This window comes from Panulirus ornatus, chromosome 46, assembly GCF_036320965.1.
Source record: "Panulirus ornatus isolate Po-2019 chromosome 46, ASM3632096v1, whole genome shotgun sequence".
Taxonomy (NCBI): domain Eukaryota; kingdom Metazoa; phylum Arthropoda; class Malacostraca; order Decapoda; family Palinuridae; genus Panulirus; species Panulirus ornatus.
The window spans coordinates 19,845,624-19,860,216 of record NC_092269.1 but is presented as its reverse complement, the minus strand read 5'-3'; the positions used below and the strand labels follow the sequence as shown (position 1 = coordinate 19,860,216).

The 14,593-nt window shown below is 42.2% G+C and overlaps 1 protein-coding gene across 1 annotated transcript in view; it reads left to right on the top strand.

Annotated features, from left to right (window-relative positions):
- Positions 1–14,593, top strand: part of LOC139763327 (glutamate receptor ionotropic, kainate 4-like) — a 224,483-nt gene that overhangs the window by 174,048 nt on the left and 35,842 nt on the right. The window contains exon 5 of the mRNA XM_071689348.1: positions 13,871–14,029. Coding sequence (XP_071545449.1) covers positions 13,871–14,029 — 159 coding nt within the window. The remainder of the gene's footprint in view (positions 1–13,870; positions 14,030–14,593) is intronic.

Sequence of the window (14,593 nt, the reverse complement as noted above, 5' to 3'; positions counted from 1 at the left end):
GAAAAAGGACTGATGATTGGAAATACCTGGTTTAAAAAGCGAGATATACATAAGTATACTTATGTAAGTAGGAGAGATGGCCAGAGAGCGTTATTGGATTACGTGTTAATTGACAGGCGTGCGAAAGAGAGACTTTTGGATGTTAATGTGCTGAGTGGTGCAGCTGGAGGGATGTCTGATCATTAATCTTGTGGAGGCTAAGGTGAAGATTTGTATGGGTTTTCAGAAAAGAAGAGTGAATGTTGGGGTGAAGAGGGTGGTGAGAGTAAGTGAGCTTGGGAAGGAGACTTGTGTGAGGAAGTTCCAGGAGAGACTGAGTACAGAATGGAAAAAGGTGAGAACAATGGAAGTAAGGGGAGTGGGGGAGGAATGGGATGTATTTAGGGAATCAATGATGGATTGCGCAAAAGATGCTTGTGGCATGAGAAGAGTGGGAAGTGGGTTGATTAGAAAGGGTAGTGAGTGGTGGGATGAAGAGGTAAGAGTATTAGTGAAAGAGAAGAGAGAGGCATTTGGACGATTTTTGCAGGGAAAAAATGCAATTGAGTGGGATGTATTTTTTTTCTTTTTTGCTTTGTCGCTGTCTCCCGCGTTTGCTAGGTAGCGCAAGGAAACGGACGAAAGAAATGGCCCAACGCACCCCCATACACATGTATATATATACGTCCATATACGCAAATATACATACCTACACAGCTTTCCATGGTTTATCCCAGACGCTTCACATGCCCTGATTCAATCCACTGACAGCACGTCACACCGGTATACCACATCGATCCAATTCACTCTATTCCTTGCCCTCCTTTCACCCTCCTGCATGTTCAGGCCCCGAACACACAAAATCTTTTTCACTCCATCTTTCCACCTCCAATTTGGTCTCCCACTTCTCCTCGTTCCCTCCACCACCAACACATATATCCTCTTCGTAAATCTTTCCTCACTCATTCTCTCCATGTGCCCAAACCATTTCAAAACACCCTCTTCTGCTCTCTCAACCACGCTCTTTTTATTTCCACACATCTCTCTTACCCTTACATTACTTACTCGATCAAACCACCTCACACCACACATTGTTCTCAAAACATCTCATTTCCAGCACATCCACCCTCCTGCGCACAACTCTATCTATAGCCCACGCCTCGCAACCATACAACATTGTTGGAACCACTATTCCTTCAAACATACACATTTTTGCTTTCCGAGATAATGTTCTCGACTTCCACACATTCTTCAAGGCTCCCAGGATTTTCGCCCCTTCCCCCACCCTATGATTCACTTCCGAATCCATGGTTCCATCCGCTGCCAGATCCACTCCCAGATATCTAAAACACATTACTTCCTCCAGTTTTTTTCCATTCAAACTTACCTCCCAATTGACTTGACCCTCAACCCTACTGTACCAAATAACCTTGCTCTTACTCACATTTACTCTTAACTTTCTTCTTTCACACACTTTACAAAACTCAGTCACCAGCTTCTGCAGTTTGTCACATAAAGCAGCCACCAGCGCTGTATCATCAGCGAACAACAACTGACTCACTTCCCAAGCTCTCTCATCCACAACAGACTTCATACTTGCCCCTCTTTCCAAAACTCTTGCATTTACCCCCCTAACAACCCTATCCATAAACAAATTAAACAACCATGGAGATATCACACACCCCTACCGCAAACCTACATTCACTGACAACCAATCACTTTCCTCTCTTCCTACACGTACATATGCCTTACATCCTCGATAAAAACTTTTCATTGCTTCTAACAACTTTCCTCCCACACCATATATTCTTAATACCTTCCACAGAGCATCTATATCAACTCTATCATATGCCTTCTCCAGATACATAAATGCTACATACAAATCCATTTGCTTTACTAAGTATTTCTCACATACATTCTTCAAAGCAATCACCTGATCCAAACATCCTCTACCACTTCTGAAACCACACTGCTCTTCCCCAATCTGATGCTCTGTACATGCCTTCACCCTCTCAATTAATACCCTCCCATATAATTTACCAGGAATACTCAACAAACTTATACCTCTGTAATTGGAGCACTCACTCTTATCCCCTTTGCCTTTGTACAATGGCACTATGCACGCATTCCGCCAATCCTCAGGCACCTCACCATGAATCATACATACATTAAATAACCTTACTAACCAGTCAACAATACAGTCACCCCCTTTTTTAATAAATTCCACTGCAATACCATCCAAACCTTCTGCCTTGCCGGCTTTCATCTTCCGCAAAGCTTTTACTACCTCTTCTCTGTTTACCAAATCATTTTCCCTAACCCTCTCACTTTGCATACCACCTCGATCAAAACACCCTATATCTGCCACTCTATCATCAAACACATTCAACAAACCTTCAAAATACTCACTCCATCTCCTTCTCACATCACCACTACTTGTTATCACCTCCCCATTTGCCCCCTTCACTGAAGTTCCCATTTGCTCCCTTGTCTTACGCACTTTATTTACCTCCTTCCAAAACATCTTTTTCTTCTCCCTAAAATTTAATGATAATCTCTCACCCCAACTCTCATTTGCCCTCTTTTTCACCTCTTGCACCTTTCTCTTGACCTCCTGTCTCTTTCTTTTATACATCTCCCACTCAATTGCATTTTTTCCCTGCAAAAATCGTCCAAATGCCTTTCTCTTCTCTTTCACTAATAATCTTACTTCTTCATCCTACCACTCACTACCCTTTCTAATCAACCCACTTCCCACGCTTCTCATGCCACAAGCATCTTTTGCGCAATCCATCACTGATTCCCTAAATACATCCCATTCCTCCCTCACTCCCCTTACTTCCATTGTTCTCACCTTTTTCCATTCTGTACTCATTCTCTCCTGGTACTTCCTAACACAAGTCTCCTTCCCAAGCTCACTTACTCTCACCACCCTCTTCACCCCAACATTCACTCTTCTTTTCTGAAAACCCATACAAATCTTCATCACCTTAGCCTCCACAAGATAATGATCACATCCCTCCAGTTGCACCTCTCAGCACATTAACATCCAAAAGTCTCTCTCTCGCGCGCCTGTCAATTAACACGTAATCCAATAACGCTCTCTGGCCATCTCTCCTACTTACATACGTATACTTATGTATATCTCGCTTTTTAAACCAGGTATTCCCAATCACCAGTCCTTTTTCAGCACATAAATCTACAAGCTCTTCACTATTTCCATTTACAACACTGAACACCCCATGTATACCAATTATTCCTTCAACTGCCACATTACTCACCTTTGCATTCAAATCACCCATCACTATAACCCGGTCTCGTGCATCAAAACCACTAACACACTCATTCATCTGCTTCCAAAACACTTGCCTCTCATGATTCTTCTTCTCAGACGAAAGAAATGGCCCAACCCACCCCCATACACACGCACATACACATGTCCACACACGCAAATATACATACCTACACAGCTTTCCATTGTTTACCCCAGACGCTTCACATGCCCTGATTCAATCCACTGACAGCACGTCAACCCCGGTATACCACATCGATCCAATTCACTCTATTCCTTGCCCTCCTTTCACCCTCCTGCATGTTCAGGCCCCGATCACACAAAATCTTTTTCTCTCCATCTTTCCACCTCCAATTTGGTCTCCCACTTCTCCTCGTTCCCTCCACCTCCGACACATATATCCTCTTGGTCAATCTTTCCTCACTCATTCTCTCCATGTGCCCAAACCATTTCAAAACACCCTCTTCTGCTCTCTCAACCACGCTCTTTTCATTTCCACACATCTCTCTTACCCTTACATTACTTACTCGATCAAACCACCTCACACCACACATTATCCTCAAACATCTCATTTCCAGCACATCCATCCTCCTGCGCAAAAACTCTATCCATAGCCCACGCCTCGCAACCATACAACATTGTTGGAACCACTATTCCTTCAAACATACCCATTTTTGTTTTCCGAGATAATGTTCTCGACTTCCACACATTCTTCAAGGCTCCCAGGATTCTCGCCCCCTTCCCCACCCTATGATTCACTTCCGCTTCCATGGTTCCATCCGCTGCCAGATCCACTCCCAGATATCTAAAACGCTTTACTTCCTCCAGTTTTTCTCCATTTAAACTTACCTCCCAATATATATATATATATATATATATATATATATATATATATATATATATATATATATATATATATATATATATATATATATATATATATATATATATATATATATATATATATATATATATATATATATATATATATAGATCCCCTGGGGATAGAGAAAAAGAATACTTACTACGCATTCCTCACGTGTCGCAGAAGGCGACTAAAGGGGACGGGGTGGGGGGGCACCTGGAAACCCTCTCTATATTAGAATTTAACTTTCTAAAAGGCTAAACAAAAGAAGGAGGCACGGGTTGAGTGCACATCTTCATCGAAGGCTCATATTGGGGCGTCTAAATGTCTGTAGATGTAATGAATATGATAAAGAATATATATATATATATATATATATATATGTATATATATATATATATGTGTGTGTGAAAAAAGGAGAGATAGGTAGTATGTTTGAGGAGAGGAACTTGGAGGTTTTTGGCTCTGAGTGAAACGAAACTCAAAGGTAAAGGGGGAGAGTGGTTTGGGAATGTCTTGGGAGTAAAGTCAGGGGTTAGTGAGAGGACAAAAGCAAGGGAAGGAGTAGCACTACTCCTGAAACGGAAGTGGTGCGAGTATGTGATAGAGGGTAAGAATGTCAACTCTAGATTGATATTGGTAAAACTGAAAGTGAATGGAGAGAGATGGGTGATTATTGGTGCATATGCACCTGGGCATGAGAAGAATGAGCATGAGAGACAAGGGTATTGGGAGCAGCTAAGTGAGTATGTTAGTAGTTTTGATGCACGGAAAAGGGTTATAGTGATGGGTCATTTAAATACAAAGGTGAGTAATGTGGCAGTTGAGGTAATAATTGGTGTACATATGTTGTTCAGTGTTGTAAATGGAAATGGTGAAGAGCTTATAGATTTATGTGCTGAAAAAGGACTTATAATTGGGAATACCTTGTTTAAAAAGAGAGATATACATAAGTATACGCATTTAAGTAGGAGAGATGGCCAGAGAGCATGATTGAATTTCGTGTTAATTGATAGACGCGCGAAATAGAGACTTTTGGATCTTAATGTGCTGAGAGGTGGAACTGGAGAGGTCTCATCATTATCTTGTCGAGGCGAAGGTAAAGATTTGTAGAGGTTTTCAGAAAAAAAGAGAGAATGTTGGGGTGAAGAGAGTGGTGAGAGTAAGTGATCTTGGGAAGGAGACTTATGTGAGGAAGTACCATGAGAGACTGAGTAAAGAATGGAAAAAGGTGAGAACTAAGGACGTAAGGGGAGTGGGGGAGGAATGGGATATATTTAGGGAAGCAGTGATGGCTTGCGCAAGGGATGATTGTGGCATGAGAAGCGTGGGAGGTGGGCAGATTAGAAATGGTAGTGAGTGGTGGGATGAAGTAGTAAGATTTTTAGTGAAAGAGAAGAGAGTGGCATTTGGACGACGTTTCCAGGGAAATAATGCAAATGACTGGGAGATGTATAAAAGAAAGAGGAAGGACGCCAGGAGAAAGGTGAACGACGCGAAAAAGAGGGCAAATGAGATTTGGCGTGAGAGAGTATCAATAGATTTAAGGGAGAATAAGATGTTTTGGAAGGAGGTAAATGAAGTGCGTAAGGCAAGGGAACAAATGGGAACATCAGTGAAGGGAGCTAATGGGAAGATAACAAGTGATAACAAGTAGTGGTGATGTGAAAAGGTCATGGAGTGAGTATTTTGAAGGTTTGTTAAATGTGTTTGATGATAGAGTGGCAGATATAGGGTGTTTTGGTCGAGGTGGTGTGTAAAGTGAGAGGGTTAGGGAGAATGATTTGGTAAACAGAGAAGAGTTAGTAAAAGCTCTGCGGAAGATGAAAGCCAGCAAGACAGAGGGTTTGTGTGGTGTTGTAGTGGAATTAATCTAAAAAGGCGGTGACTGTATTGTTGACTGGTTGGTGAGGTTATTTAATGCATGTATGACTCATGGTGAGGTGCCTGAGGATTGGCGGAATGCTTGCATGTGCCATTGTACAAAAGCAAAGGGGATAAAAGTTAGTGCTTAAATTACAGAGGTATAAGTTTGTTCAATATTCCTGGGAAATTATATGGGTGGGTATTGATTGAGAGGGTGAAGGCATGTACAGAGCATCAGATTGGGGAAGAGCAGTGTGGTTTCAGAAGTGGTAGAGGATGTGTGGATCAGGTGTTTGCTTTGAAGAATGTATGTGAGAAATACTTAGAAAAGCAAATGGATTTGTATGTAGCATTTATGGATCTGGAGAACGCATAGGAGAGAGATGATAGAGATTCTCTTTGGAAGGTATTAAGAATATATGGTGTGGGAGGCAAGTTGTTAGAAGTAGTGAAAAGTTTTTATCGAGGATGTAAGCCATGTGTACATGTAGGAAGAGAGGAAAGTGATTGGTTCTCAGTGAACGTTGGTTTGCGGCAGAGGTGTGTGATGTCTCGATGGTTGTTTAAGTTGTTTATGGATGGGGTTGTTGGGGAGGTGAATGCAAGAGCTTTGGAAAGGGGGGCAAGTATGCGGTCTATTGTGGATGAGAGAGCTTGGGAAGTGAGTCAGTTGTGTTTCGTTGACGATACATCGCTGGTGGCTAATTCCTGTGAGAAACTGCGGAAGCTGGTGAATGAGTTTAGTAAAGGGTGTGAAAGAAGAAAGGTGAGAATAAATGTGAATAAGAGCAAGGTTAATAGGTACAGTAGGGTAATTTTGAATGGAGAAAAAGTGGTGGAAGTGAAGTGTTTTAGTTATCTGGGAGTGGATTTGGCAGTGGATGGAACCATTGAATTGGAAATAAATCACTGGGTGGGGGAGTGAGCGAAAGTTCTGGGAGCGTTGAAGAATGTTTGGAAGTCGAGAACATTATCCCGGAAAGCAAAAATGGGTATGTTTAAAGGAAATACTAGTTCCAACAATGTTATATGATTGCGAGGCGTGGGCTATGGATAGAGTTATGCGGAGGAGGATGGATGAGCTGGAAATGAGAGGACAATATGTGGTGTGAGGTGGTTTGATCGAGTAAGTAATAATAGGGTAAGAGAGATATGTATTAATTAAAAGAGTGTGGTTCAGAGAGCAGAAGAGGGTGTTTTGAAATGGTTTGGTCACATGGAGAAAATGAGTGACGAATGTATGTGCCAGAGGTGGAGGGAACGAGGAGAAGTGGGAGACCAAATTTTAGGTGGAAGGCGGCAGGTTTGGATGGTATTGCAGTGGAATTTATTAAAAAAGGGGGTGACTGTATTGTTGACTGGTTGGTAAGGTTATTTAATGTATGTATGATTCATGGTGAGGTGCCTGAGGATTGGCAGAATGCTTGCATAGTGACATTGTACAAAGGCAAAGGGGATAAGAGTGAGTGCTCAAATTACAGAGGTATAAGTTTGTTGAGTATTCCTGGTAAATTATATGGGAGGGTATTGAATGAGAGGGTGAAGGCATGTACAGAGCATCAGATTGGGGAAGAGCAGTGTGGTTTCAGAAGTGGTAGAGGATGTGTGGATCAGGTGTTTGCTTTGAAGAATGTATGCGAGAAATACTTAGAAAAAGAAATGGGTATGTATGTAACATTTATGGATCTGGAGAAGGCATACGATAGAGTTGATAGAATGCTCTGTGGAAGGTTTTAAGAATATATGGTGTGGGAGGCAAGTTGTTAGAAGCAGTGAAAAGTTTTTATCGAGGATGTAAGCCATGTGTACGTGTAGGAAGAGAGGAAAGTGATTGGTTGTCAGTGAATGTAGGTTTGCGGCAGGGGTGTGTAATGTCTCCATGGTTGTTTAATTTGTTTGTGGATGGGGTTGTTAGGGAGGTGAATGCAAGAGTTTTGGAAAGAGGGGCAAGTATGCAGTCTGTTGTGGATAAGATAGCTTGGAAAGTGAGTCAGTTGTTGTTCGCTGATGATACACCGCTGGTGGCTGATTCATGTAAGAAACTGCAGAAGCTGGTGACTGAGTTTGGTAAAGTGTGTGAAAGAAGAAAGTTAAGAGTAAATGTGAATAAGAGCAAGGCTATTAGGTACAGTAGGGTTGAGGGTCAAGTCAATTGGGAGGTAAGTTTGAATGGAGGAAGTAAAGTGTTTTAGATATCTGGGAGTGGATCTGGCAGCGGATGGAACCATGGAAGCGGAAGTGAATCATAGGGTGCGGATGGGGCAAAAATTCTGGGAGCCTTGAAGAATGTTTGGAGGTCGAGAACATCTCGGAAAGCAAAAATGGGTATGTTTGAAGGAATAGTGGTTCCAACAATGTTGTATGGTTGCGAGGCGTGGTCTATGGATAGAGTTGTGCGCAGGAGGGTGGATGTGCTGGAAATTAGATCTTTGAGGACAATATGTGGTGTGAGGTGGTTTGATCGAGTAAGTAATGTAAGGGTGAGAGAGATGTGTGGAAATAAAAAAGAGTGTGGTGGAGAGAGCAGAAGAGGGTGTTATGAAATGGTTTGGTCACATGGAGAGAATGAGTGGGGAAAGATTGACTAAGAGGATATATGTGTCAGAGGTGGAGGGAACGAGGAGAAGAGGGAGACCAAACTTTAGGTGGAAAGATGGAGTGAAAAAGATTTTGAGTGATCTGGGCCTGAACATGCAGAAGGGTGAAAGGCGTGCAAGAAATAGAGTGAATTAGAACGATGTGGTATACCGGGGTCGACGTGCTGTCAATGGATTGAACCAGGGCATGTGAAGCGTCTGGGGTAAACAATGGAAAGTTCTGTGGGGCCTGGATGTGGAAAGGGAGCTGTGGTTTCGGTGCATTATTACATGACAGCTAGAGATTGAGTGTGAACGAATGGGGCCTTTGGTGTCTTTCCTAGCGCTACCTCGCACACATGAGGGGGGAGGGGGTTGTTATTCCATGTGTGGCGAGGTGGCGATGAGAACAAATAAAGGCAGACAGTAAGAATTATGTACATGTGTATATACGTATATGTCTGTGTGTGTATATATATGTGTACATTGAGATGTATAGGTATGTATGTTTGCGTGTGTGGACGTGTATGTATATACATGTGCATGTGGGCGGGTTGAGCCAATCTTTCGTCTGTTTCCTTGCGCCACCTCGCTTACGCGAGAGAGAGCGACAAAGCAAAATAAATAAATATATATATATATATATATATATATATATATATATATATATATATATATATATATATATATATATATATATATATATATATATATATATATATATATATATATATATATATATATGTGTGTGTGTGAAAAAAGGAGAGATAGGTAGTATGTTTGAGGAAAGGAACCTGGATGTTTTGGCTCTGAGTGAAACGAAGCTCAAGGGTAAAGGGGAAGAGTGGTTTGGGAATGTCTTGGGAGTAAAGTCAGGGGTTAGTGAGAGGACAAGAGCAAGGGAAGGAGTAGCAGCACTCCTGAAACAGGAGTTGTGGGAGTATGTGATAGAATGTAAGAAAGTAAATTCTCGATTAATATGGGTAAAACTGAAAGGTGATGGAGAGAGATGGTTGATAATTGGTGCATATGCACCTGGGCATGAGAAGAAAGATCATGAGAGGCAAATGTTTTGGGAGCAGCTGAATGAGTGTGTTAGTGGTTTTGATGCACGAGACCGGGTTATAGTGATGGGTGATTTGAATGCAAAGGCGAGTAATGTGGCAGTTGAGGGAATAATTGGTATACATGGGGTGTTCAGTCTTGTAAATGGAAATGGTGAAGAGCTTGTAGATTTATGTGCTGAAAAAGGACTGATGATTGGAAATACCTGGTTTAAAAAGCGAGATATACATAAGTATACTTATGTAAGTAGGAGAGATGGCCAGAGAGCGTTATTGGATTACGTGTTAATTGACAGGCGTGCGAAAGAGAGACTTTTGGATGTTAATGTGCTGAGTGGTGCAGCTGGAGGGATGTCTGATCATTATCTTGTGGAGGCTAAGGTGAAGATTTGTATGGGTTTTCAGAAAAGAAGAGTGAATGTTGGGGTGAAGAGGGTGGTGAGAGTAAGTGAGCTTGGGAAGGAGACTTGTGTGAGGAAGTTCCAGGAGAGACTGAGTACAGAATGGAAAAAGGTGAGAACAATGGAAGTAAGGGGAGTGGGGGAGGAATGGGATGTATTTAGGGAATCAATGATGGATTGCGCAAAAGATGCTTGTGGCATGAGAAGAGTGGGAAGTGGGTTGATTAGAAAGGGTAGTGAGTGGTGGGATGAAGAGGTAAGAGTATTAGTGAAAGAGAAGAGAGAGGCATTTGGACGATTTTTGCAGGGAAAAAATGCAATTGAGTGGGAGATGTATAAAAGAAAGAGACAGGAGGTCAAGAGAAAGGTGCAAGAGGTGAAAAAAAGGGCAAATGAGAGTTGGGGTGAGAGAGTATTATTAAATTTTAGGGAGAATAAAAAGATGTTTTGGAAGGAGGTAAATAAAGTGCGTAAGACAAGGGAGCAAATGGGAACTTCAGTGAAGGGCGCAAATGGGGAGGTGATAACAAGTAGTGGTGATGTGAGAAGGAGATGGAGTGAGTATTTTGAAGGTTTGTTGAATGTGTTTGATGATAGAGTGGCAGATATAGGGTGTTTTGGTCGAGGTGGTGTGCAGAGTGAGAGGGTTAGGGAAAATGATTTGGTAAACAGAGAAGAGGTAGTAAAAGCTTTGCGGAAGATGAGAGCCGGCAAGGCAGCAGGTTTGGATGGTATTGCAGTGGAATTTATTAAAAAAGGGGGTGACTGTATTGTTGACTGGTTGGTAAGGTTATTTAATGTATGTATGACTCATGGTGAAGTGCCTGAGGATTGGCGGAATGCGTGCATAGTGCCATTGTACAAAGGCAAAGGGGATAAGAATGAGTGCTCAAATTACAGAGGTATAAGTTTGTTGAGTATTCCTGGTAAATTATATTGGAGGGTATTGATTGAGAGGGTGAAGGCATGTACAGAGCATCAGATTGGGGAGGAGCAGTGTGGTTTCAGAAGTGGTAGAGGATGTGTGGATCAGGTGTTTGCTTTGAAGAATGTATGTGAGAAATACTTAGAAAAGCAAATGGATTTGTATGTAGCATTTATGGATCTGGAGAAGCCATATGATAGAGTTGATAGAGATGCTCTGTGGAAGGTATTAAGAATATATGGTGTGGGAGGCAAGTTGTTAGAAGCAGTGAAAAGTTTTTATCGAGGATGTAAGGCATGTGTACGTGTAGGAAGAGAGGAAAGTGATTGGTTCTCAGTGAATGTAGGTTTGCGGCAGGGGTGTGTGATGTCTCCATGGTTGTTTAATTTGTTTATGGATGGGGTTGTTAGGGAGGTGAATGCAAGAGTTTTGGAAAGAGGGGCAAGTATGAAGTCTGTTGGAGATGAGAGAGCTTGGGAAGTGAGTCAGTTGTTCGCTGATGATACAGCGCTGGTGGTTGATTCATGTGAGAAACTGCAGAAGCTGGTAACTGAGTTTGGTAAAGTGTGTGAAAGAAGAAAGTTAAGAGTAAATGTGAATAAGAGCAAGGTTATTAGGTACAGTAGGGTTGAGGGTCAAGTCAATTGGGAGGTGAGTTTGAATGAAGAAAAACTGGAGGAAGTGAAGTGTTTTAGATATCTGGGAGTGGATCTGGCAGCGGATGGAACCATGGAGGCGGAAGTGGATCACAGGGTGGGGGAAGGGGCGAAAATTCTGGGAGCCTTGAAGAATGTGTGGAAGTCGAGAACATTATCTCGGAAAGCAAAAATGAGTATGTTTGAAGGAATAGTGGTTCCAACAATGTTGTATGGTTGCGAGGCGTGGGCTATGGATAGAGTTGTGCGCAGGAGGATGGATGTGCTGGAAATGAGATGTTTGAGGACAATATGTGGTGTGAGGTGGTTTGATCGAGTAAGTAACGTAAGGGTAAGAGAGATGTGTGGAAATAAAAAGAGCGTGGTTGAAAGAGCAGAAGAGGGTGTTTTGAAATGGTTTGCGCACATGGAGAGAATGAGTGAGGAAAGATTGACCAAGAGGATATATGTGTCGGAGGTGGAGGGAACGAGGAGAAGAGGGAGACCAAATTGGAGGTGGAAAGATGGAGTGAAAAAGATTTTGTGTGATCGGGGCCTGAACATGCAGGAGGGTGAAAGGAGGGCAAGGAATAGAGTGAATTGGAGCGATGTGGTATACCGGGGTTGACGTGCTGTCAGTGGATTGAATCAAGGCATGTGAAGCGTCTGGGGTAAACCATGGAAAGCTGTGTAGGTATGTATATTTGCGTGTGTGGACGTATGTATATACATGTGTATGGGGGTGGGTTGGGCCATTTCTTTCGTCTGTTTCCTTGCGCTACCTCGCGAACGCGGGAGACAGCGACAAAGCAAAAAAAAAAAAAATATATATATATATATATATATATATATATATATATATATATATATATATATATATATATATATATATATATATATATATATATGTATGTATATATTGCGTATGAACGCGCAGTTCCATAGATCATAAAAACCTCTGATAGGTAGGGTCCATCCTGGGACTCCTGCGTGGTTGCGGAGTTGTTACAGCTAGGCTGTTATCGCACCTATTTGGAAATGACTATATGTTTACTAAGTAATCGCATACCCTTCGTCTCACTATGAGGTGATAAAAGCTTTCCATTTCAGGCCAGACATTGGTCTATTAGATCCATCGGTCATGTGCTTCGGTACTTGCAATGGGATATAAATTTTCCTTTTGTGCTTTGGATTTAATCTGGTGTTTATATCAAGCTTTGAGGGTGCGGCCTTTCCCTATTCTCTCAGGTCGCGAGATATGATGTGGATGTCATGACTCGTTATTGGCCTTAGATGGAAAGCTTTGGTCGCCTCGTTGTTCCCTTGGAAGCATACAGGTGGTCAGGGGCTCACATTCTTGACAGCCAGTGTGGTAATTTATTTCCATTTATTTCTAGGATTTGCTTAATATCTAAGTAACCTCTTGAGAATAGAAAAAAAAAAACTAATAAACAGAATTACATTCAACTGGACAAAGTGATTAAACTTCTGTTATATGTTAGTTGTGTTTACCAATACCATCATGTGCCTGTGTACAATCCGTATGTTGTGTATACTGTACCCTCATAACCTGTGCAGAGTGTGTAGGTTATACCTATCTGCACCATCATATACTGTGTACAATGCTTAGCTTGCATATACGGCGCCCTCATACGCCTGTGCGGTGTGTAGGTTGTACCTACCTGCGCCATTAAATGATATGTACAATGCATAGGTTGTATATACTGGCACCATCATACGCCTGTGTATAATGCCTAGGTTGTATCTACCGGCACCTTCATACGCCTTTTTACAATGCATAGGTGTACAATGCATAGGTTGTTTGGCTCTTTCTAATAGCACCATCATACGCCTGTTTACAATGCATAGGTTGTTTGGCTCTTTCTAATAGCACCATCATACGCATGTTTACGATGTGTAGATTGTATCTGCCAGCACCTTCATGCGCCTATGTACAATGCGTAGGTTGTAATTACCAAGCCCTGATGAGCCTGTGCACAGTGCGTAGGTTGTACCTACATGCTCCATCATACGCCTGTTTACAATGCATAGGTTGTTTGGCTCTTTCTAATAGTACCATCATACGCATGTTTACGATGTATAGATTGTATCTGCCAGCACCTTCATGCGCCTATGTACAATGCGTAGGTTGTATATACCAAGCCCTGATGAGCCTGTGCACAGTGCGTAGGTTGTACCTACATGTGCCATCATACGCCTGCGTACAATGCATAGGTTGTATCTCTTCACATACTGTCTCTCCACAGGCTCCTCAATCGGCCGACCCTTGTGGTTGCCTCAGAAGAGTTTCCTCGTCATAAAGCAGTCATGAAGGCTGACGTCAATGCACCTGGAGGCCAGACGCTCCGATTTGAGGGACATATGGCCGTTCTTCTCGAATACCTCGCCGAGAGCTTAAATTTCACGTGAGTTATCTTCCATTTCTCTCATTGTTTATTGTCTTTAATAATTGTTTGCGAGGTAACGCCAGGAACAGACGAAGAAAAGGTCTCATTCGCATGGAGACCACGGCAACTTTTCAACAATCAGGCTCCACAGACCTTTACGTTGTTTACCATGGCTGCCTTGTATACCTTGGTTCAGTCCATTGACAGCATGTCGACCCGTGTAACACATCGCTCCAATTCACTCGATCCTGTGTACGTCTTTCACCCTCCTGCATGCTCAAGCCTTGATCACTCACAGTTTTTTCACTCCATTCTTCCCTGTTCAATGGGGTCCTCTTTTCTCCTTATACCCTCAGATTCAGACACATATACATCCTCTTTGTTTACCCTTCCTCACTCATTCTCTCGATAACTCCAAAACATACCCTTCAGCTCTCTTAATAATACTCTTTGATAACACACATCTCTCTTACCATCGATCAATCCTTCTCACACCACATTTTGTTCTCACATTTTTTTAATTTCCAACACATCCACTCTTCTTTGCATACCTTCATCGATAAAACATGCCCCGCAGTGACC